The 23,231-nt window shown below is 61.7% G+C and overlaps 1 protein-coding gene and 1 long non-coding RNA gene across 5 annotated transcripts; both read right to left on the minus strand.

The window, feature by feature from the left end:
- Positions 1-34: 34 nt before the first annotated feature.
- Positions 35-9,961, minus strand: PPP1R1B (protein phosphatase 1 regulatory inhibitor subunit 1B). Of its 3 annotated transcripts, XM_089318059.1 has the most exons (9): positions 9,830-9,961; positions 9,479-9,627; positions 7,877-7,937; positions 7,590-7,612; positions 7,120-7,195; positions 4,153-4,359; positions 3,842-3,910; positions 860-979; positions 601-773 (listed from the first exon to the last, which is right to left on the minus strand). In XM_089318059.1, exons 2-9 carry the CDS (start codon positions 9,557-9,559, stop codon positions 736-738), a joined length of 675 nt encoding a protein of 224 aa, XP_089174185.1. In that variant the 5' UTR covers positions 9,560-9,627; positions 9,830-9,961; the 3' UTR covers positions 601-735. The 3 variants fall into 3 exon arrangements, with proteins under 3 accessions (XP_089174186.1, XP_089174185.1, XP_089174187.1); XM_089318061.1 differs by having other exon boundaries at positions 9,479-9,842; XM_089318060.1 differs by lacking the exons at positions 3,842-3,910; positions 9,830-9,961 and having other exon boundaries at positions 35-773; positions 9,479-9,711.
- A 2,911-nt stretch (positions 9,962-12,872) lies between these two features.
- LOC103351556 (uncharacterized) lies at positions 12,873-19,391 on the minus strand. 2 transcript variants are annotated; one of them, XR_016224140.1, is made up of 5 exons: positions 18,205-19,374; positions 17,020-17,056; positions 16,857-16,942; positions 14,635-16,310; positions 12,873-13,646 (listed from the first exon to the last, which is right to left on the minus strand). It is a non-coding gene; the product is annotated as an uncharacterized LOC103351556 (long non-coding RNA). The 2 variants fall into 2 exon arrangements; XR_519322.5 differs by having other exon boundaries at positions 12,875-13,646; positions 16,857-17,056; positions 18,205-19,391.
- Between the last annotated feature and the right edge of the window lie 3,840 nt (positions 19,392-23,231).

Here is a 23,231-nt window from a genome sequence, read left to right on the forward strand (position 1 = left end):
TACCTCCCGCCCCTGAAAGAGGAGGCTCAGCACGGTTATTTACAAAGATTTATTACAGCGGGGGAGGAGTTCAGGCCAGGAGTCCGGGAAGAAGCGGAAGGGGACAGAGCGGCTGGCGGACGAGAACCTGGCTCCCCCTACCACGCCCCCCCCCCCCAGGGTGTATACCAAGCAGCATTCCTGCGTCAAAGCACAAACAAAACGCAACAAGCAGCCTTTGCCAGCCCTTCTTCCAAGCACCCAGAAGAGGCAGGGGTGATAAGAAGGGTTCTGAAATAGGGAGGCTGGGCCCTGGTAGGGGGTGGTGACTCAGAACCCCTGGTAGGAGAGGGGCACCCGCGGTTCTCGGTGCCTGCTTTCCCCAGATCTTAGGGTCCTGCCCTGTGGGTCTCCTGTGCCCAGGGGAGAGGATCTGGGAGTAGAACCGTGAAGGGCTTCCCGGGCTTTCCAGTGTGAACTGTCCCACGTCCCACCTCCCACCTCCCACTGGGAAAGTGGAGGAACGACTGGCAAGGGTAGGCATCAGGCGGCAAGTGCCCGGGTTCTCTGGGCATCAGCCAAAGGTGGGCAAACACAAAGTGGACAAGCAAAGACCAGCCTTAGTCTCCTAGAAGTCAGAAGCCGCAGCCCTAGCAGGTCAGGGGCAGGGTACAAAATAAGGTGGGAACAGAGTGAGTTTCTTGGGGAAGAGCGATGCCCCCTCCACTTCCTCCTGGAAGATGCAGGACCGGGTGCCTATGTGCCAGGCTCAGCCGCAGCAGGGCCCTGAGGCTCTGCAAGGCAACCGGAGAGGGACTCAGGGCCTGGCCCTGCCCACCAACACCCCAGGCTCCTCCCCTCATTCACTCCCAAGCCTCACCACTTAGGGCTGGGTCTTCCACTTGGTCCTCAGAACTTCCATCTCTCTGGGGCTCATCCAGAGGAGGTGGGCGCTCCCAGGGCCCCTCCAGACCCTGGCCACAGGTTGTCTTCTGCTCGACTGAGGATGGGAAAGAGGGGACACACGGGCTCTGAGTAGATGTCTGATGTCCTGGATCCTGAGCTCAGGCCCCCTGATGGCTGAGACTACACTTTCTGAGGGCATCCTGGCATAGTAGAGCGGGCACTGGACCAGGTCAGCTCTTGGGATCACCGTGTGCATCCTGAGCTATGTGACTTAGACATGTCAGTTGGGGGGGTTGGTGGTGTGGTGCAGTGCATTAAACCACCACTTGTTTTTTTGTTTTGTTTTGTTTTTGTTTTTGTTTTTTTTGACAGGCAGAGTTGGACGGTGAGAGAGAAAGGTCTTCCTTCCGTTGGTTCACTCCTCAAATGGCTGCTACAGCCAGTGCGCAGCACTGATCCGAAGCCAGGAGCTGGGTGCTTCCTCCTGGTCTCCCATGCCGGTGCAGGGCCCAAGCACTTGGGCCATCCTCCACTGCCTTCCCGGGACACAGCAGAGAGCTGGACTGGAAGAGGAGCAACCGGGACTAGAACCTGGGGTGCCGGCACCGCAGGCGGAGGATTAGCCAAGTGAGCCGTGGCACCGGCCAAACCACCATTTGTGAAACTGGCATCCCATACGGGCACTGGTTCGATTCCCAGCTGCTCCACTTCTGATCCAGCTCTGCTGTGGCCTGGGAAAGCAGAGGAAGATGGCCCCAGTGCTTGGGCCCATGCACCCTCATGGGAGACCCAGATAGAGTTCCAGGCTCCTGGCTTCAGCGTGGCCCAGTCTTGGCTGTTGTGGCTATTTGGGGAATGAGACAGAGATGGAAAATCTCTCTCTCTCTTCCTCTTTCTGTAACTTTGCCTTTCAAATAAATAAACCTTAAAAAGTCCTGTCAGCTGGTACCTTCTGAAGGAGTTAGCGGGAAGGCAGCTGTGTTGATGACTCTAAGTGGCATTAATTCCTGTCCAGCCTGCACCAGCACTCGGGAGCCGCCGTGGAGTGGTGCTGGCTCATGCTGTTCCACAGCTCAGTCCTGTCATTTGACCCAGTGCCCTGCTGCCTGTCCTGAGGTGCAGTCTCCTCTCACCTCCTTGCCACCAGGCTGAGGGCCTCATGGGAGCTGACTCAGCACTTCCAACTCTGCCCTTGCGGCTGGCAGCAAAAGCTGATGCCCTCACCGCCAGAGGCACAGAGCGGAGGCCCCAGCCATCGTGAGAACATCAAGCAAGGGCGGTCGTTCCCGTAAATCATGGGGCCAAAAAGTTGAACACACGTTGGGAGGGATAAGTGTGGCAGAGTCTTCCACGGCCAGACGCGGAAGACACAACCGTATCAAGGGATGAGCTCTTCCTCCCAGGGCCTCTCTGGGCCTCAGGCCCCTGTGGGGAGTCTTAGATCTGAGACCTACTGGGCCTGGTCCCTTTCTTCCCAGGCAACTAAGGTTGGATGTGCAGGGGACCAGGTTGGTTCTTGAGTCCTAGATGCTAAATCTGGACACTAGAGGGCACCCTCCTACCCCATCCTACGGAAGAAGAGGAGGGAGAAATAGCCATGGGATCCTAGAGACACAAACCAGCTGCTTGGCAACCTTGGGTCCCAGCAGAGACCACATCCTAGGTTCAGACATGCAGGTGAGGGCCGGTGTTGCGGTGCAGCAGGTTAGGCTGCTGCTTGCGATGCCGGCATCCCATGCTGGAGTGCCGGTTCAGGTCCCCGCTGCTCCACTTCCTCCTAGCATTCCCACCGGGAAGGCAGTGAAAGATGGCCCAAGTACTTGGGCCTCGCCACTCATGTGGGAGAGCCCAATGGAGTTCTTATTTGAAAGGAGGAGTTACAGAGAGGCAGCAGCAGAGAGAGATCTTCCATCTGCTGGTTCACTCTCAGAACTGAGCCAATCCGAAGCCAGGAGCCAGGAGCTTCTTCTGGGTCTCCCACGCGGATGAAGGGGCCCAAGGACTTGGACCATCTTCTACTGCTTTCCCAGACCATAGCAGAGAGCTGGACATGGAGTTCTTGGCTCCTGGATTTAGGCTGGCCCAGATCAGACTATGACAGTCATTTGGGGCAGGAACCAGCAGATGGAAGCTCACTCTCTCTTTCTGTCACTCTGCCTTTCAAATAAATCTTTTTTTTTTTTTTTTTTTTGACAGGCAGAGAGGATAGTGAGAAAGAGAGACAGAGAGAAAGGTCTTCCTTTTGCCATTGGTTCACCCTCCAATGGTCGCCACGGCTGGTGCGCTGCGGCCAGCGCACCGCGCTGATCCGAAGGCAGGAGACAGGTGCTTCTCCTGATCTCCCAGGGCCCAAGCACTTGGGCCAACCTCCACTGCCTTCCCGGGCCATAGCAGAGAGCTGGACTGGAAGAGGGGCAACCGCAACAGAATCTGGCGCCCCGACCAGGACTAGAACCCGGTGTGCCGGCGCCGCTACGTGGAGGATTAGCCTATTGAGCCGCGGCACCGACTCAAATAAATAAATCTTAAAATAAAACCAAAACCGGGGACGGCGCTGTGGCGAAGCAGGTTAATGCCCTGGCCTGAAGCACCGGCATCCCATATGAATGCTGGTTCGAGTCCTGGCTGCTCCACTTCCAGTCCAGCTCTCTGCTATGGCCTGGGAAAGCAGTGGAGGATGGCCCAAGTCCTTGGGCCCCTGCACCCGCGTGGGAGACCCGGAAGAAGCTCCTGGCTCCTGGTCTCGGATCGGCACAGCTCTGCCTGTTGCGGCCATCTGGGGAGTGAACCAGCGGATGGAGGACTTCTCTCTCTCTCTCTGCCTCTCCTCTCTCTGTGTAACTCTTTCAAATAAATAAATAAATCTTTTAAAAAATAATAAAACCAAAACCAAAAAGAAACATGGGCTATGAGGATGCTGGGCTCTCTCAGTTGCCTAGGCATGAATTTCCCCCACCTCTCACTGCTTGGGTGGGAAGTCCTTTTTGGGGTCCAGCCTCAAACCTCATGTGGCCTTGCCCAATGCCTAGGGAGGAGAGGAGTCATTAGGGAAAGCCAGGCTGGGCGAGGGCAGAGCGAGGGAGGAGGAAGCCCAGGTCCCAGCCCAGGCCCACCATGAGGCTGCTGTGCAGTGAGCGGATGCAGGCCCCTGCGGGGTCCCTGCGGGTTGCAGTGGGAGACACTGGGGTAGGGGGCTCGTCACTGGGCACTCAGGGGGCATCTGCACCTAACCCACCGAGCGGGGCCCCCTCAGCGCCTCCAGCTCACCGGACCCCCTGCCGCCCTTCAGGACTTCAGCCTGGCTGTCCTCTTCTTCCTCTTCCTCCTCCTCCTCGTCCTCATCCTCGTCCTCGTCCTCTTCTCGGGGGTATCCCAGCTCCCGCAGCTCCCCCAGCTCATCCTCCTCCTCCGAGGCCTGGTTCTCGCCCACGTTGCTGATGGACTGCAAGTGAGACTCGGCGATGCGCTGCACGGCTGCACAGAGGCACCAGGCGGTGAGGGTCAGCAGCCCGTGCAGCTGCGGGGGCCTGGGGCTTCAGCCTGCTCCTTCCCCAGGGGCCTGGGGGCAGGTCAAAGGCCAACAGGGGCGCAGGGTGGGCCCCCCACCCCCTGCCAAGGCGAAAGCAGCAAGGGGTGGACTCAATCTAGTTTGGCTCGTGAGCTGTCCCGAGAGATTCTAGTCCCCTGGAGGCTGGCATGGGTAAGCGCCCCCATCCCATAGGGCGTCAGGCTGGGCAAGGGTAAGCGGGCACAGCAGCAGCTTAACACCCCCGAGCCAGGAGTGGCCTTTGCCAAGGACTCAGCGCTAGGGTCCCCGTCTACCAGCTTCAACCCTGGGCAGACGACACAGGGCCTGTGGGCCTTGGAGATTCGCCCCTTTGAATTTCTAGGGGGAATGCCCAGCCTGCTTAGGGTTCCCTGCTGACCCCATTCCTGGCCACCCCACACCTCACACTACCCGGTCCGCAAGGCTCCAAGGGGCAGGGACGCTTCTGAGGCTGAGGACGTGCCGGGCTGCAGCCCGGGAAGTGTGTGCTCAGAGGTGGCCCCTACAATCTTGACCCACATCCCCAGGCTCCCGGCTCCCTCTGCGGCAACGTAGAAATCAGGAGACACCCCACCACCAAGACCTGCTCAGCTGGAGAGGAAGTTCCAAAAGATGGCCAGGAACAGGGGCTTGGGGGAGAGGGGCCAGCGCCTGGGGAGGAGTGCAGAGCACATGCGACACTAGGCTCACAGCCCCTAGAGGGGACGCTGCCAAGCCCAGGGGCAGGGTCGCTGCAGTTCCTTCTTGGTCACCAGTGTCCCCTACCCTTAGAAGCTCAGAGGGATAGATCTAGGCTGGAAACCTCCGGGACAGTGAGCAGGGCAAGGCGCTCCTGCCAACGCTGGGACAGGCACAGAGGGCGCATTGTGTGTGTCCGTTGCTCTGCCCTGCCCCCAGCTCCAAGCCCAGTGCCTCCTGCTGGCTCTGGGCAAGCTACCCAGGCAATAAAAGCGCAATAAATCGCCCTGCCTTGGCCTTGGGGACCCGGCAGAGTCTCACCTTGAGCCAAGTGTGAGTTCTGCTGTGGAACACCCCTCCTCCACCCAAGACCCAGTGCTGTCCACCGACCAAGGATCCTTGGTTCCTCCCCTGCAACCCCCCAGAAAGGGACTAGAGCCTCTGAAACAGCGCTCTCCTGGTAGAGAAGGGCCCCCCGAGGGTGGGGGGCGGCGAGGAGGTGGCAGCTGGGACAGCTTCCGTCTCCCCCAGCGTGGGAGGAGAGTGCGGTTCGTGAGCCACAGTGACAACAATAGGTGTGTGTGGTGCTGGCGCCCCCGTGAGCCTCCTGCATGCCTCCCCTCCCTCCTACCTGGCTGCCAGCTCTCCGGGGTCTCCCCCTTGCCCCTCCTAGGCTGTCTCCAACCTCCCTGAGGGTCCCCAGAGTGCACATGCCTGACTCCTCTCCCACTCCCCCGTCTTGCCCCGCTTCAACTCCCCTGAGATGTAGCCCAGGGGGTAGTGGGGGTGGGACACGTTTCAGGCCATGGCAGCTTGCGTGGACACACCCTTGGCCATAGCTTCTCCACCCAGCCCACTCCCCTACACTTGCAGTCAGGAGCCCAGGGGGCAATTCCATCTTCTTCTCCACCCCACTTCTCTGCAGCCCAGGATGGGCAAGGGGCTTCCTTCTCTCCTGGGGAGATGCCACCTCTCACACCCCCCACCCTGTGCCTGCTTGGGGCCCTCCCACATGTGCTTCTGCACTGCCCACTGCAGCAGCTCTGCCTTCTCATTGGCCTGTCCTGTGGGAAGAGAAGGATCCTCCCCTCTCTGCTCCCAGCCCCTCCTCTCTGCCCCTGACAGGTGCACCTGTTGACCTTGGCTGGTGCTGGGAACTTGTCATCCACCCCCTCCCCTGGAGGGAGCTCTCAGCATACCCTTCCGGTCTCCCTCCCTCCCTCCGTGGGAGGAGGGGGCTGGCCAGGCAGGAAGTGCCTCAGGCAAGAGTTGAGGTGGGGGTGGGAAGAGGCCCCCCACACACCTCAAACTGCACCCCCTTCTGCAGGTGAGATTCCCCAGCTTCCTGGCTAGAAGCCAGATCTCCAGGCAGGCCCTCCGACCCGCTGTACGTCACACTTCCTTTGCACGCCTTCTCCCGCGTTGCCTGCCTGTTGGATTCCTAGGCTCCTGCCGATCCAGGCTTGAACATCCTCTCCTATATAGGGCCCCAGGAGGGTGGGCATCCGCTCTTACTCATCTTATTTTGCCCAGAGCCCACCAGTGAGGCCTGGCATGCACTAGCACTCAGTAAGAGCATGCTAAAGGAGTCGCTTGCCTTTTGATATAGAAGAGTTTGGGTGCAGACCTGTGCCGGGGGGGGGGCAGTCGGAGAGGAAAGCGTGGGGGCGACCCCAGGAGAGGGCACCGTGTGATGGCGTGGAAGACAGTGCAGCAGTCATGCTTGCAAAGAGGAGAGGCCTCTGAGCCACATTCACAGCCAGGCCCGCCTGTCACTCAGGGCCAGCCACCTCCTTCCAACCCCGCAACCTGCTGCCCTTGTCGGCCCCTGCCAGAGCAGACTAGGAAAGACTTGGTCCCCAAGTAGGAGTTGTGGAGCAGACAGCAACCCCTGCCCACTGGCAACAGCCCCACCTCCCACCTCCCTCCCCCAGGGCCAGCCGCATCGCATGGGGGAGGAGGCATCCCAGGGCCAGCCAGGATGGGTATGCACTGGGGTGGGGCAGTACCTTTCAGTGAGGGGGGTGTGTAGGCACAGGGGTTGGCTCTCTTCGACTTGACATGGTGCCCCTCTCCCGCTGCTCTCTGTCGGGGGATGTGCAGGTCAGAGGCGCTCGCTGAGTCCCCTCCACCCTCTCTCCATAGCATCCCACCACGGCCACCCAGGCAGTCCAGTCCAGCCTCCGCAGGTGGGTCCTGCACCTAGGCTGGGGGCCTCCCTTGGGCTAGGCCCCTGGATCCTGGAGGCACCCCCCCCCCCCCGCCGCCGCCAACCAAGTCTGAGCAAAGAAGCAAGAGCCAGAGGAGGAACTGCGGGCATCAGGGCATCAGGCACACAGAGGAGAGCCGATTGATATGCTAATGACCCTCCGGGTGGCACCTGGCACCCCGTGTTGGCAGGCACCAGGCGCCGCAGGCACCCAGCCGCCCTACCCAAAAGGATCCGGTGTCCCTCCTTCCGGCTGCCCAGGAAGCTCACCTGGTGGGGGGAGGCCTCCTCCTCTGATGGCGGTGACCAAACAAAACCGAGAGAGGAGGATAGAAGAGAGGGAGAAGCGGTCAGAGTCACCTTCCGTCCAGTCGCAAGCTCTGGGGAAGGGGGCAGGTGTGCTTCCCTCCTCAGGTCAGAGGTGCGGTTCAAGAGGCAGCAGAGCCAGGCTCCCAGGCCTCCCCCACTCCCCCTTACTCCTGGGACCTTGGCAGGGCCCCAGGAAGGCATCAGAGTCAGGGTGCGGCCGGGACTGGGGGGCAGGATAGAGGCCCTACCTGGGGAGGAGTGCTCTGAGAGCCGGAACAGCATGGCCGGGGTTGGTCTCCGGCGCCGGATCTGAGGAGAGGGAGGAAGGTGGGGCACAGGATAGACACCCGCAGGATGGAGACCGAGGGCCACCCCCACCCCCAGGCAGCAGGGAACACACAGTGCTTTGGGGTCCCCAGTGAGCCTTTGACTCAGACACTCAGCCCCAAGGAGCTCTGTAGCCCGCCCAACCCCTTCATTTTAAGAGGTGAGGCCCCGAGACTCAGAGAGGTTCAGCAATGTGATCAGGGTCACACAGCACACCAAGTCCAAAGGACAAGAGAAACCAGTCTCAGTGACTCCCAGCCCGTGCCCGGCTCACTCCAAGTTAGTCCAGATGGACCCTAACCCTAACCCCCCAACCCCACCACCAGGCCCTTCCTCTCCAGTCTCTGAAGACACCAGACCTTGGAAGCCAAAGCCAGCTGTGGCTCTGGCTGCCAGGGACAGGTCCTCTGGGGCCCTGGCATCCACATGACCCTGCCCACTTAAGGACAGTTCAAGGGCTCCAAAGAAACTGGGTCCCGCTGCTAGGGAGGCTGAGCCGGCACTGCAGGCTCCCCAACCTGACACTGAAGGCCCAGCCCCTGGGGGACCTGGGGCTGTCTCTGGAGGCCAGGGTCTGGCCCCCGGGCAGCCTCTCTGGAACCCTAGAACTCTTTTTCCAGTTCTGGTGGGAAAAAAAAAAAAAAAAAGTTGCCCTCCTTGCTACTTGCACCAAGCTGGGGGGGGAGGTGGCACACTGAGCTCGCTCAGCAACTCCCCCCCCCCCAGCTTGGCAATCAGACCAACGGTTAATTAGGTCCCCTCTGAGCCGCAGGGAACTGCGCAGAGAACCAGGTGAGTTCAGTGGAAAGTGCCACCTCCCCCAGCAGGCTGCCTGCACTGCCCTGGCACTGAACCCAGCTCCAGCCCAGGCCCCTTCCCCACGTCTCCCCACAGTGACTTGGCCCCCATAGTCACCGCTCCCAGCAACAAGTGACCGTTTGCTAGGGGAGGGGGGAGGCGGAGCCCTGGGTCACCCCAGTCCCCCCAAACCTCAGGAAGGCTCCTGAAGACCCAGTAGCCTATGGGAAGAGGTCTGGCTGGGGCGGGGAGAGGGGGGCCTCTCTCCTTAGAGCCAAGAGCTAACAGCCCTGAGGTCAGAATAAGGTTCTGGCGGCCCCAGCCCAGGCAGGCAGAGTGGAGCGAGGCAGGGGGCGAAGGCCTCCCACTTCTGCTGGGTCAAGGAACACGTTTCTCCGTGTGACCCGTTCTGGGGCAGGAACCAGGGCCGAGTGGTCCCGGTGGCGGCCCACGGAATGGGGCTGCCCCAGGGGTACTGCGCAGGGGCGGCCAGGGACCCGCCAGCCCCCGATGCTCACTGGGCGAATTCTCCCGCCCCGAGATCAGCATCAAGGCGCCGGGAAAAGTTGCACGAGTCTCCCGCGAACTTCACGCGTTGCCCCGCGCCTCCGCCTCCGCACAGCCCGGGCGCTCTCCGTCCCCCGGCCCCCGCCAGCCCTGCCCAGCAGCGCCCCGAGCGCGCAGAGAAGCCCCCGGTGTGTGTGGGGGGGGGGCGGCCCCCTTACCATCTCCACCTGGCGGGGGTCGAGCTGGCTGGGGGGTGCGGGCACCGAGAACTGGATCTTTTTGCGGTCCTTGGGGTCCATGGCGGGCGGGGCGCGCGATTCGGGGTCTCGCTTGCGGTTCGCGCTCGGCTCCGGGTGCTGCCGGCGGGCTGCGGGCGGCGAGGAAGAGGAGGAGGAGAAGGAGGAGGAGGAGGAGGGCTGTTCACGCACGGATAAAAATACCGCGCGCAGCGCGGACCGGGCGCGAGAGCTGGGGGCGACCGCCCGGGCTCGCCGGCGGGCCAGGCGCGGGCTCGGCGCGCCCCCGGTTCTCCGGCTCGCCGCGCGGCTCTGCCCGGTCCCCCGGCGCACCCCGACTCGTGGGTCTCAGTCGCTCCCTCCTTCCTGGCTCTGGGCGTCCCTGCGCCTTTTCCTTCTGCCTCCCTCCTTCCGCCTCGCCCTCTCCGGTGTCTCTGTAGGGCTCAGCCCTGGGTCCCAGCCCTGGGGTCCCAGCCCGTCCCCTTGGAGGGAGGGCACAGCAAGAGGTGGCCAATGAGCGCCGAGAACCGCGCTCTGCCCGCGCCTGGGGGGGTGGGGTGGGGGCGTGAGCAGGGGCTGGAGCGGGCTGGGGGCCCCCTGCCGTCACCCCAGAACTTGAGGCTGCATTATTGATGGTGTCCCGCGGAGAGCATGGCGGGGGGTCAGCGGGCAGCGGGCCTCCCAGTAACCACTTCCCGGCCTGGGGCTTGGAGTTGCGCGGGAGGCCTGCGGGAGAGACCCGCTTGTCACGCTGTGAATGGGGGTGTCCCAGAAAGCGAGTGAGCGTGAACGAGGTGTGCGTGGGAGGACACCTGTCAGTCACCGTGGCAGGGAGTGTGTGCCAGGGGCCTGCGGTGCCGTGGCTGGGGACTGGGTGCGTGTGTACGCGGGGGGTGTCGGCGCTGTGAGCGTGAGTGTGTGTGAGTGCCAGTGTGTCGGTGTCAAAGGCGCGGGTGTGAGTGGCAGCGTGTGGGAGGCCTGGTGTGTGGGGGCGGGGGCGGGGGAGGTGACAGAGGCTGTGGAGGTGATGGGCAGGCTGTGGAGCTGGCAGGGGCTGGGGCCGTGTGCCTCCCCCTGCAGTGGAGGGGGTGAGGTTGTGGACTGATGAGTGCTCCCGGGGAAAGAGGGGTGTCATGCCCAGGCTGCACGTGTCCTCTGCCCGTGTGGCCCTGATCCGAGGGGAGGAGGGAGGACAGAGCCAGCCCGGGGGGCTGAATGGAGGGTGGCTGGGGGCTGCTGCACCCAGACACGTGTCGCACGTGTGCGTGATCAGGAAGAAGCTGGGGAAGCCAGGTGCATGTGCCTGTCTTTCTGGAGGTGCGCTGTGTGTGTGCAGGAGAGGGGCTGTTGTCCCTGCATCTGTCCAGGATGTTTATCTGTCCGTGGAGTCTTTGCAGGAGACGGCATTTCCGCTGCGGGCGAGGGGGCGCGTGGAAACGCGTGCACACGCCTGTGTCCTCCCTGAGCTCTGTTTGTGTTGGCTGTCTTCCCTCCTGGTCACTCCGGCCCGGGACAGCCAGCAGCCCTCCACCGCAGCTCCCAGGGTGACTTTTCCAATCCCTTCTCCCCTGCCCCAGGGTGCTGGGCCCTTGGCACCACGAGAGGCCAGAGGATCCTTAGGGAAATGTGGTCAGGGGCAACCTCGGGCGGGGATGAGGGGAAGGCGGACCCACAGGAGCTGGAGGTCCTGTTCCCTCAGTTCTACGTCCCCCCCCCCCCGCCCCGCCCCGCCCCGCCCCCCAGGCCTGGCTCAGCTCCTCCTGTGTTTGTTTGTGGACTTCTCAGGAGACAGCCGGATGCTGGGTTGCTGGCCCAGGGGTGTGGGCGTCTCTGGCAGCCCCTGGCTTGGCCCAGAACCCCTGTTCCAGATGGGGGGGTGGGGCTGGCACAGACCAGTTTGGCTAAGAAGGGGCACAGGAAGCTTATGGCTCAGGCCGTAGTCACCTGAACAGCCACTGGGCAGAGGGACCTGTGGCTTCCAGTGTTGGGGCATGGGGCGGGATGGAAGTACCAGGGGCCAGCTGGGTGGGCCATGGCGGGACAGGGAGGCCCTGCCACCAGTGCAGCTGAGAGCCCATCGGAGGGTCAAAGGCCCTGCGGCCCCCGCAGCTGGACTGCCTGTGGCTAGGCGGGGCTTGTTTATGGAGGGCTGAAGGGAGGCCCTGGGTCAGGAGGAGGAGGAACTCCCCTGACCCCGGGCGGGGGCAGCTGGGAGGAGGGCTGAGAGCCGGAGTTCCTTCTCTACTGGGCCCGGAGGATGGGGCCTTTGGGGCAGAGGGAAGGTCTTAACCCTCTGCACCGGCCTTTGCCCAGGCACCCACACTGCTGGCTGCTACCTGCTGGGGCCAGGCAGGGTCGGGGAGACTGGCCGAGGCGGGTGGAGACAGGCGGGACGAGAGAGGAGCAGAGACAGCAGGGCTGTGAGAGGAGGCAAGGCAGGCAGAGGGAGAGAAGCCTCACGCCGGCGAGGGGCAGGAGACGGAGATGGAGAGGGAGTAAAAATAGCTCCGCAGTAAGATAATTGCAGCGAACAGCTCTGCCCTCCGCTAGGAATTAAATGAGGTTTTATTACTTTGATTTTTCTCTCCTGGATCCTACGCGACTTCTCTAGAACTTGGGGAGAAGTTTCTCAGGTGGGCGGCCAGGTGGTAGGGGCTACGTGGGTGGCAGAGGAGGGAAGGAAGGAGACTTGGGGGGAGCAGGGGTGGGGTGGGGAGGGGCTGCTGAGGCTGGTGGAGCCCCGCAGGGCTGGAGGAGGCAGCCTGGGCCAGGCACATGGGCCTGGGGCATGGAGGAGGAAGGGGCCAGGGTGGCCACTTAGCATTAATCATATGCAAATGGGATGTAAAAATAATATGCCACTCCTCGGTTATTATTCTTGACTAAGAAGCACAGGCGGTTGGGCCCGAGGAACGAATTCAAGACCTTGTTTGACTTCACTTGGGTTGAACTTGGTCTCTTCTGGGGCTTCAAGAAGCTTCGGGCAGGGCGTCTGCGGGGCTCGGGGCTGAGCACGCGATTCTGCGCCGTTTCTCTTTGAGTCATTGCCCTGTGCCAGCTGGGGTGCCCGGCACGAGGAGGCCCCCCGGGCACCCGTGGGAGGGTGGTGTGAGCCCTTGGCCCTGTTTCTGGGAGGCGAGGAGAGGGGCAGTCTGAAATATTCTCCCTTTTTTCTTCCCAAAAGATGTTCTCATGTCAAACTGCCGAGTTTGACAGCTCTCGGTAGGAATCTCAGGCCTGTACTTACTGTGTGAACTTGAACAAATGCCTTAGGGTCTCTGTGCCTCGACTGCCTTAGCTTTGTTTCTTTCTTTCTTTTAAAGATTTATTTACTTCATTCGAAAGGCAGAGTTACAGAGAGAGAGGGAGAGAAAGAGAGAGAGAGGTCTTGCATCTGCTGGTTCACTCCCTAGATGGCCACAACGGCTGGAACTGGGCTGGTCCGAAGCCATGAGGTAGGAACTTCTTCCAGGTCTCCCATGAGGAAGACTGGGGCCCAAGCACTTGGACCATCTTCCGCTGCTTTCCTAGACACATTAACAGGGAGCTGGATCTGAAGTGGAGCAGCTGGGATTTGAACCAGCACCCATATGGGATGCCAGCGCCGCAGGCAGCGACTCTACGTGCCACACCACAGTGCCAGCCCCCGCCTTAGATTTCAAAGCCCACTTCACACAGTGGCCATGACTATTGTCTAGGCTGAACCTTAATAAAGTGCTCAGCCCAGCACAGCACCCCCGGAGTCCCTGGAACGCAAGGGATGCAGTTCCAAAAGAGGCCAGCAGATGGCAGAGTTGGCCAGGGTTTGGGCCACTACTGCTGGCACTGCAGGTCTGTAGTTGGGCATCGCACGGGTGACCTTGGCATCACTGAGACAGAGCTGGCTGGGCAGCTGCATGTGGCAGCTGGAAGGGAGGCCCCAGGAAGTCCTGGGAAGCAGTCTTAGAGCAGCTGGGGAGGCTGCCTGAGCACACGGGGCCATCTTTCCCTGCTGCTGGGGAAAAGGAGAGAGGGTGAGGCGAGGGAAGGGAGCAGAAGGAGGAATTCCAAGGCTCACCTCGGGGCAAGCAACAGCCCCTCCATGGGGACAGCAGGGACACGAGGACGGGGGTTGCCATCGGAGGCTCCATCCATTCATCCATCCTGCACCCTGTAGCCCATTCAGGAAATCCAGATCAATGCTCACATGTTTAACAAATAAACTTTACCGTATAAATATATACATTGTATCTATTTTTATTTTATAAATTTATAAATGTTTTATAAATATTTTATTATTTACTTGAGAGGTAGAGTTACAGAAAGGCAGAGACAGAGGTAGAGAGAGGGAGAGGGAGGGAGGGAGGGAGAGGTCTTTCATCCACTGGCTCTCTCCCCAGTTGGCCACAGTGGCTGGAGCTGCACTGATCCGAAGCCAGGAGCCAGGAGCTTCTTCCAGGTCTCCCACGTGGGTGTAGGGGCCCAAGGACTTGGGCCATCTTCTGCTTTCTCAGGCCATAGCAGAGAGCTGGGTAGGAAGTGGAATAGCCGGGACTCGAACCAGTGTCCGTATGGAATTCCAGCACTGCAGGTGGTGGCTTTACCCGTTACAACACAACACCGGCCCAGTAAATAAATCTTAAAACGAGGCCAGCATTGTGGCACAGTAGGTTAATCCTCCACCTGCGGCACTGGCATCCCATATGGGCACTGGTTCTAGTCCTGGCTGCTCCACTTCCTATCCAGCTCTCTGCTATGGCCTGGGAAAGCAGTAGAGATTAGCCCAAGTCCTTGGGCCCCTGCATTCACATGCGAGACCAGGAAGAAGCACCTGGCTCCTGGTTTCAGATTGGCACAGCCCTAGCCATTGCGGCTATTTGGAGAGTGAACCAATGGAGGGAAGACCTTTCTCTCTGTCCCTCCCTATCACTGTCTGTACCTCTACCTCGCAAATAAATAAATAAAATATTTAAATAAATAAATAAATATTAAAACAAAAACCTCCCCTAGCATGTGACTGTCATCACAACTCAAATATAGAAAGTTTCGTCACCCCACAATGTTCTCTTGGGCACCTCCCTGTCTCCTCGGTGTGTGCACCCTAACTCAGCACACTTTGAGACGCGTCCCTCCCACCATGTCTCTACATCATCACGCACCTGCCACAGTGCCTGGAACACAGTGGGCCCCAGCGTGTGGGGAAGAGAGGCTGATGGAGGAGCTGGTGAAGAGTGCCGTCATCATCGGCACTGGCGTGGACCGAGCACTTCGGCCGGCTGGGCCCTGGGCCGGGGCCTCGTCCTCCATTCACAGATGAGGCAAGTGAGGACCTGCAGCGGGGCTGGCATCTGCCGGGGCTCAGAACACAGACCCTCCACCTGGATTCCAGCCCCCACTCTGCTCCCAGCTCCAGCTGCTCACTAATGCACACCTAGGGGCAGCGGGGGACAGCCCACTGCTTGGGTCCCCGTGGGAGACTCCGATGGAGCCCCTGGCCCTGGCCTCAGCCTGGCCTAGGCCCAGCCCCCGTTACTGCTGCCATCTGGGGCTGCACCAGCAGGTGGAGAAGCTTTCGTTCTGTGTATGTCTCTGCTTTTGACATGAGTACGTTTTACAAATGAGTTTTTTTTTTTTATTTTTTATTTTTTGACAGGCAGAGTGGACAGTGAGAGAGAGAGAGACAGAGAGAAAGGTCTTTCCTTTGCCGTTGGTTCACCCTCCAATGGCCGCCGCGGCCGGCGTGCTGCGGCCGGCGCACCGCGCTGATCCGATGGCAGGAGCCAGGAGCCAGGTGCTTTTCCTGGTCTCCCATGGGGTGCAGGGCCCAAGCACCTGGGCCATCCTCCACTGCACTCCCTGGCCACAGCAGAGGGCTGGCCTGGAAGAGGGGCAACCGGGACAGAATCCGGCGCCCCGACCGGGACTAGAACCCGGTGTGCCGGCGCCGCTAGGCGGAGGATTAGCCTACTGAGCCGCGGCGCCGGCCTACAAATGAGTTTTTTAAGAAGGTTCAGAAGTTTTTGCCCAGAGTCTGGGTTCAAATGCAGTCTTAAAAAATGAAAAAGAGTCATTTATTTTTACTTGCAAAGCAGTCAGAGAAAGACAGAGAGAGACAGAGAGAGATCTTCCATCTCCTGGTTCATTCCCCCAGTGGGCCACAGCAATTGGGGCTGGGCCAAGCAGAAGCCAGGATCCAGGAACTCCTCTGGGGTCTCCCATGTGGGTGCAGGGGCACAAACACTTGGGCCATCCTCTGCTGCCTTCCCTGGCACATCAGCAGGGAGCAGGATTGGAAGTGGAGCAGCCGGGACTCAAACCCACAGTGGATAGGGGATGCTGGCATCACAGGTGCAGCGCCGCAACGCAGACCCGAACACGCCGTCCGACTGCAGGGCCCTGATTCCTTCCCACTGCCCACGCCGCGGTCAGGACTCCGCGCCAGGACGGCCTCTCCGGGCTCAGCCCTCGACCTGGGTTCCGCCTCGCCCAGCCGGGTTTGGACAGATCGCAGGAGCAGCAGAAATCAATGTGCCGACGCCGCCCTCTGGTGGCAGAAACGAGTACAGCCGTATCTTGCCCTCTGGCGCCCCCAGGTGGATGCCTGGATGTTGTCGGGAAGAGAGCAAACTGGCCCACAGCGGGGCCAGCCTCCGCCCCGGGCACCTGGAGACCCCCTGCTCCGGCCACTGCCTGGTGCCCGCCGTGGTGCCAGCTGAGACTGCCCCCGAAGAATGCCAGCTGCTGGAGTTCTCCGCCTCCCGCTCCCTCCACGAGCCTCACACACACACTCCAATCCCGGTCCAGTCGGCTGCTTCCATTCCCTGAAGAAGAGGCCCTAAAGTTAAAACAGCTGTTAATTTATAAACCAATTTTTCCGTGACTGCTTAATAAATCGCCAGCAGCTGCTCTGCCCCCTCCTCCTGCCCAGGCCCCCGGCCCCGGGGGCTGCCTGGAGAAGCTCGGAGCTGCCAGCCTTCCCTCCTGCCTCCTTCTCCCAGAATCTGGGCGCGCGGGGTGGGGGTGGGGGGTCCCTGATGAGCTGGTCTGCTGTGGCCTCCCGCGGGGTGCTGCTGTACGGATGGCTTTCCTTTCTAGTGGGCTTCAGCCCAGAGGCCATCCCTCCCAGTGCCCCACCCCCAGACTCCAGGCCCAGCAGGTGGGTGTCAAAGGTTCTCCCAATTTGAGGATGGGGGGGGCAGGGTGTCCAGATTCCCTGGAGAAGTTTCCCCGAGCCACTGGGCACGAGAGGACCCTGGCTGGGCCCAAGGCTTGTCCCTGGCAGCGCAGAAACCTGGGTTTCCCCTGCTGGGCTGATCCCCTGTTCTTCTGAGGCCAGCCTGGGAGGGGTCCAGGGAGAGGCCCCCCACACGCCCATCCTCACCTTGGCGGGCTCCTCCTAGCATATAAGAGGCCACAAGGGCATGGGGGCCATGGGGACAGCAGCCAGGAAGCGTGTTCCTCTTGCATCTGCGAGTTCCAAAGGCACCGGGTATGAAGGGTCTGCTGCCACTGTGGTCCCTGGCTCCCCCGGCCCCGGACGTCACCTTGACCCCGCCTCTGCGGCCATGAGCACCGAGCACCCTAGGAGAAGGAGAGTGGGGGCAGGTGTTCTGTGAAGCTGTTAAGACGCTGCTTGGGAGGCCCGCGCCTCATTACCGGGGTGCCTGGCTCCCAGTCCCCGCTCTGCTTCCAATCCAGCTCCCTGCTGGAGCTTCAAGCACCGAGTTCCAGACTCCTGGCTTCGGCCCGGCCCGGCCCCAGCTTTTGCAAGCCTTTGGGGAAGTGAAACAATGGACAGGAGGTCCCTTTCTACGTTTTTCTATTTTTTTTTTTTAAGATTTATGTATTTATTTGAAGGGCAGAGTTGCAGAGAGAGAGAGAGATCTTCCATCTGCTGATTCACTCCCCAATTGGTAACAACAGCCAGAGCTGGGCTGGTCCGAAGCCAAGAGCAAAGAGCTTTTCTGAGTCTCCATATGGGTGCAGGGGCCCGAGGACTTGGGCCATCTTCCACTGCTTTCCCAGGCCATAGCAGAGAGCTGGACTGGACGTGGAGCAGCCGGGACTTGAACCGGCGCCCATACGGGATGCCGGCGCCACAGATGCTTTACCTGCTATGCCACAGCGCCCACCCCCTTCGACCTTTTAAATAGATAAAAGGCAATAAACAAAACACAAAGGGGGAACGAGGTAGGAAAGCACGCGAGCTCAGGAGTCTAGGCCCCATGTAGGAGCTGCGTGGCCTGGAGCAAGTCACTTAGTCTCTCTGGATCTGCAGCATCTTGATTTATAAAATGGGGATAAAAATAATAGAACTGCTATGAAAATTAAACAGGGGGATGCACATGAGTGCATAATTTTTTAAAATTATTCATTTTTATTCGAAAGGCATATATATTTATAATATATGGAGAGAGAGAGAGAGAGAGAGAGAGAGAGAGAGAGAGAGAGAGAGAATCTGCCATCTATTTGGTTTACTCCCCAAATGTCCACAGTGGCCGAAGCTGGAGCCAGGAGCGCCACCCTGTGGTGTCAGGAGCCCCAGCCCTGGGTTCTTCTGCTGCCTTCCCAGGTGCGCTAACCGGAAGCCGGACTGGAGCAGAGGAGCAAGGACTGGGATCAGCACGCAAGGATGTGGGATTTGGGTGTTGGGAGCCAGCGACAGCTTAACCCTTTGCACCCCACATAATTGTTAAGGGGTTCATTGCAAAGCCATATCTGGTATTTACCTTAACGTCCACTGCTATGCGAGCCCAGACTGCGGCCCCTGGGGTGGAGAAGCCAGGGCAGTGCCAGGGAAAATGGGGCGCAGGCGGGGGTGCTGAGGACAGAACTGAGGTCGGGACTCCTGGGTCATCACGGGGTCCTGGCTGCCTTCCCCGTTCTGTCCTCCCCCACCCCTGCCCTGCTCTGACAGCCCTGTCCCCACTGCCTGCTTCTCAAGAAGCCACCTGGGAGCCCCCCACCCCGCTTCCGTCTCTCTCCCATCCCCCTTGCAGCCCGGATGCCCTGTGGGCCCCTGGGGAGCCTCTGCCTCATCCACAAACTCCCAGGGCGACTTGGTCAACCTCTCTGGGCCTCGGAGCACTCTGCAGGCTGCCCCCTGGCTTGTGGTGAGGCTGCCCGGGCCCTGCCCATCAAGTTCCTCCCACAGGGCCCGGCTGGCAGCGGGAGCTGTGGATGCCAGAGCTGCACTGTCCCGGCTCCCAGCCTGCTCCACTGCACCTGCCTCCGTGACCTTGAGCTGTCACTCTGCCATGCACAGGCGAGGACGGGAATGGAACCTGTCCCGGGGGGTGTAAGGTCTGGGACCCTTTGCGGCTCTGCGCTTGTGGCCTGCCCGTGGGTGTTTCCATCACCAGGCCCCACGAGAGCACTGACCAGGCCCTCCTTAGGCTCTGTGCCACCCAGGGTGACCGGACCCAGGCCAGGGGCCCTGGCATCGGGATCCCGGCTCCAAGCAGGCTGGGGTCCTCACCTCCACAGCACACCCACCTACAGCATCCCCCAGCCCGTGGCTGGGGCACAACAACCCATTCCCTCTGCCTCACACACCCCCCCCCCCCCCAGCCAGTGGCCCTGGGCGGCAGCCAGCCCCTCCCTGTGCCCAGGGCCTGACGACCTCCTGGAAACACAGCAGGGTCCCCGGGGCCCACTCAAGCCAGGACTACTCTGCCAGGGTGCCAGCTGGTGCCCATGGGGGCGGGGCAGCAGTGCCAGCACGTGCGAAGGGAAGGCTGGGTGCACCCCCAACCTTGCCCTCCCAGCTTGGGTGCACCCATGACAGGCCACTGGCTCCCTTCCCCTGGGGACAGAAACGGGGAGAGCTAAGGCTGGCCTGCCCTGTGCCTCGGTTTACTCAGCCGCGGGGAGGGCCTCTTCACTGCCGGTGTCCCGGCTTCCCAGCCCGGGCCTCTCGGAGCGCCTTTCCCTCCCTCCCTCCTTTCTTAAAGAAGCCGAGCTCAGACCTCCCCCATCCCAGATTCTCTCCAGAGACGCCACCCAGGGGGACACTTATAGCCCCCAGCCAGGAGGAAAAGGCCAGCGCCGCGCCGCGACCGCTCCTGCGAGGGCGCGGGGCGGGGGCTGCCTCTCCAAGTCCGCCCGGGGCGCGGGTCCCCGCCAGGGCCGCTCCGAGCTCGCCGCCCCGGCCCCTGCCCGCCGCCACTGGCCCTTTAAGAGCCTCTCCGCGCGCTGCCGTCCCGGATCAGCCAGAGAGACCATTAAAATTTTATGCAGAATGAAAATGGGCCAGGTCTCCAGCTTCCTCGCTCCCATCCAATGATTTATTACTCGCAAATACCACAGAACTAATTAGTATAGTAATTAATTAATACGCATTTGCATATTTGCATGTGCAATTAGTGCAGTGGAGTGATTACTGGGAGAATGAGGGGCCCCGGATTGTCAGATGTGAGGGGGAAGTGGCCTGGAAAAGAGTTAGTGGGAATGAACTTTGTAGGGAGCGGGGGCGAGCGGGGGGCGAGTTGGGGGCGCCGGGGCGAAGGGCCGGGGCGCACGGCGGCCGCGACGGGGGAGCGCGCGACCCCGGCCCCCTGCCACTAGCAGACGCGAGGCTGGGGTCGCGACCCCGGCGCCCCCGCCCCGCCCCGCCCGGCCAGGCCCGCGGCCCCGCCCCGCCCGCGGCGCGTGGCACGGCTCCAAGCGCGCGCCTGATTGTTATGCATTGTGTTTCTTGTTGCGAGCGGAGCCCGGCGGAATGGGGCTGGCACAAGCTGTTTCCCTGCCACGCGGCGGTGGCACCTTAAAGGGGCAGCGTCCTCGCGCCGCCGCCGCTCCGCCCCCGCCTCCCCCACCCGCCCCGCGCCCGCGCGCCCCGCGCCCCAGCCTGGCTCCCCGCGCGCGCCGAGGCCGCCCCGGACGGGGGCGAGAGAGCCACGTGCCGAGCGGGCCCTGCGCGCGGGGAGTCAGGGCATCGAGCCGGCAAGGGGCTGCCGGGGCGCGCCGGGCGCCCAGCCAGGCACGGGGCTGGGTGCCGAGGGGAGCGGCAGGAGGAGAAGGGGCGAGCGGCAGGGGCCCGCCGGGTGTCAGGCGCTGCCTCCCGGGACGCTGCCCGCGGAGGTTCTGGGTGGCGGGGCGCCCCGGGCCCATTACTCAGATCAGCAGGGTGCTGATCACTTGCACGCAGCAAGTGAGCACGTGGTCACGCTGGGCTTCGGGGGCGCTGGTCCATGGTCCTCCAAGTGCAGGAGGTGCTAAAGGCCCGAGGAGGAGAGTGGCCTTTTCCCAGGGGACATCCGTGACGCCTTCCTGGTGGAGGAAGCGCCTCTTTGAGCCTGCAAGGGCCTGGGAGGCAACGTCTGACCCAGAAGGCTGGAGGAAAGTCCTGTGATCCCCCACCCCCCAGCCCGAGCTGCCACACTGAGGCCTGGACAGAGGGCAGAACCTGCACCCAAGATCACAGGGCTGGGGGAGGGGGCGTGACTAAGAGCAGGACTCAGGGGTCACAGCTCTGTGCAGATCCAAGATCTTAAACTGCTGTCTTCTTGCAAGGAGCTGAGGCCTGGGGACAGGAGGCCCCCAACATGGGAATCCTGGTTTCTAGTCCCAGACCTGCCAGTCACGTGGGCGACACCAAGCACGGCACTCCCCTGTCTGAGCTGTGATGACTTCATCCCAACATGGGCTCCTATCCCTGACTGTCTCCCTGCCCCCTGGGGGATCTCCCTCCCCGCTGAGACCAAGCAGGCCTTGCCCAGCCCGGCCTGGCCTCCCAGGGCAGCGAAAGGCGCCGGGCAGTGGCTCACATCCACCGTCCTGGATTGAGCCAAGAGTCCTGGGTTGGTTAAAGTGTGACCGCGTCCCCTGGCCGTGGCCTCTGCATGCACCCTGCCCAGTGGCCCTGTGGAGCTGTCCTGTGAGGGGCGGCACTGCTGTGGTGCACCCACTGCCCCGGGTGTCCCCTGCACCTGTGCCAGCCTGAAGGCACACATCAGAGAATCACCCAGTGGCAAGCTCCGGGACTCTTCTGGCTCTGATTTCCAGGGAAAGAAACAGAAATTTCCAGGTTCCCGGGGAAACTGGCAGCCAAGCCTGGCCAGAGGAGAGAGAGCCCAGCCTGCACCTGGTAACCTTCCCGCTGCCCTGAGCGGCCCCAGGAGGAGCCAGCGCTCAAGCACCCCAAGGATACACGTCATAACCTGCTCTCCCCGTGGTCCTCGCATCCGTGCTGAGGCACAGGTGGACAGGCGGCGCTGTTCCCATTTCACAGATGAGAAAGTAGAGGATTACAGGATTGACCAAGGTCAAGGCACTGCGAAGGACTGTGCTCTGAGGCCACCTGGAGCTCCCTGTTCGCTTGACTCCCTCCTGGCTGGACCCTAGCAGTGGGACAGGGGGAAGGGCAGAGGAGACAGCCACCAACTGCTCAGGTGGCAAGCAGACAAGAGAAGCAGAACAAAGATACAGTGATGAAGGGAGCTCCAGGAGTAAAACACTGACAAACAGTCCCAGTGGTACAAGGGCTGGAGGCAAAGGGGGCCCATCTGGACCGGGCTGGGGGCTGTGGCGCCCCTCTGGCACCCGGCTGGAGACTTAGGATAGTCTTGGAATGATCGTGTCCATTTTACAGAGGGGAAGGCTGACGCTCTATGTGAGCGCCGGGCTTGGCGGGGGGGGGGGGGCTGAGGAGGAAGGAGGGGGGAGTCCCAGGGCAGGTGCCCCGCCCTGGCTGCAAGCCCCAGCTTCTAGGGGAGCGCGGAGGCCAAGTGGGCCTTTGTGCCACAGCTCTGTCCTGGGGATCCTCTGTCAGGCCCAGTTCCTGCCTCCCTGGAGGATACTGCTCTGGCGTCCAGGGTGAGGGAGGGAAGGGGGCCCCCAGGCAGAGGTGCGGTCTGAGCAAAGGTACCGTGTGGAGGGAGCGCTGGGCGTGTCCCTGCAGAGCCGCATCTGACCCTAGGGGGCGCTGGGGAGCCACTGACGGCTCCGGAGCAGGCGCATCACATGTTCAGATTTGCACATCAGAGAGATGGGCGATGGGAAGCCTGGTCCTGGGATGAAGCCAGAGGAGCGAGGGTCTTTGGGAGGTCAGGGCCAACTTCCCGGAGGAAGAGGGCTTGGGCCAGGCCTGCAGGACAAAAGGGTTCTGAGACACTGAGGTGCAGCGCCAGCCAGGGGAGGAAGGCAGGGAGCAGGACCCAGCAGTGCCCTGGACCTCACAGCTGCTTGCAGGGGTGAGGGGCGGGGTCACTCCATGCGGGGGCAGGAGTGGGCGGAGGATGAGGAGTTCTGAGTCTGCCTGAAGCCAGGAATCTACAGTGGGGCCTCCTGTGGCCTCAGGCCCAGGGGTGGGTGCCCGGGCTCGGGCTCAGCCTCCAAGCCCCTAGCCCTCTCTCCTAGGATCACTCAGGGACCCTCATCTCAAGTCCACCTTCCCAGGCTGAAAGTGGAGGAGGGGAGAGGAGGGGCCTGGGAGCTCTGGGCCTGGCCAGGACCTTGGCCTTAACCACTCTAGGAGACTCCCGGAGGGTGTTCCAGTACCCCCGCCCCCTACTCCAGGCAGGCATTCATGCAACCAGCGTTTGCGGAGCAGGGGACCAAGGACACACAAAGCAAGCAGCCATCACAGGTGGGGGAGCGTGTCTTCCTGACCCGGGGCAGGAAGCTGCCCTGCCTGGGGCAATCAGGGGCGGCTCCCAAGAGGAGGTGTCCAGGAAGCATCTGGTGGGGAGACAGGATGGGTTGGACCAGTGGGAGACGCAAGACCAATGCCCATCAGCAAAGGAGCTTTCCTCAG

This window comes from Oryctolagus cuniculus, chromosome 17 (genome assembly GCF_051225735.1).
Source record: "Oryctolagus cuniculus isolate XC-2025 breed Fujian yellow rabbit chromosome 17, ASM5122573v1, whole genome shotgun sequence".
Taxonomy (NCBI): Eukaryota; Metazoa; Chordata; class Mammalia; order Lagomorpha; family Leporidae; genus Oryctolagus; species Oryctolagus cuniculus.

What these genes read in the sequence shown, in the direction of transcription:
- PPP1R1B (XM_089318059.1), bottom strand. Translation starts at nt 9,559, where the DNA reads ATGGACCCCAAGGACCGCAAAAAGATCCAGTTCTCGGTGCCCGCACCC. An exon ending in AGGAGGCCTCCCCCCACCAG is followed by an intron (nt 7,196 to 7,589) that starts GTGAGCTTCCTG and finishes ATCCCCCGACAG; the next exon opens with AGAGCAGCGGGAGAGGGGCA. An exon ending in GGAAGACCCAGCCCTAAGTG is followed by an intron (nt 774 to 859) that starts GTGAGGCTTGGG and finishes GTTGCCTTGCAG; the next exon opens with AGCCTCAGGGCCCTGCTGCG.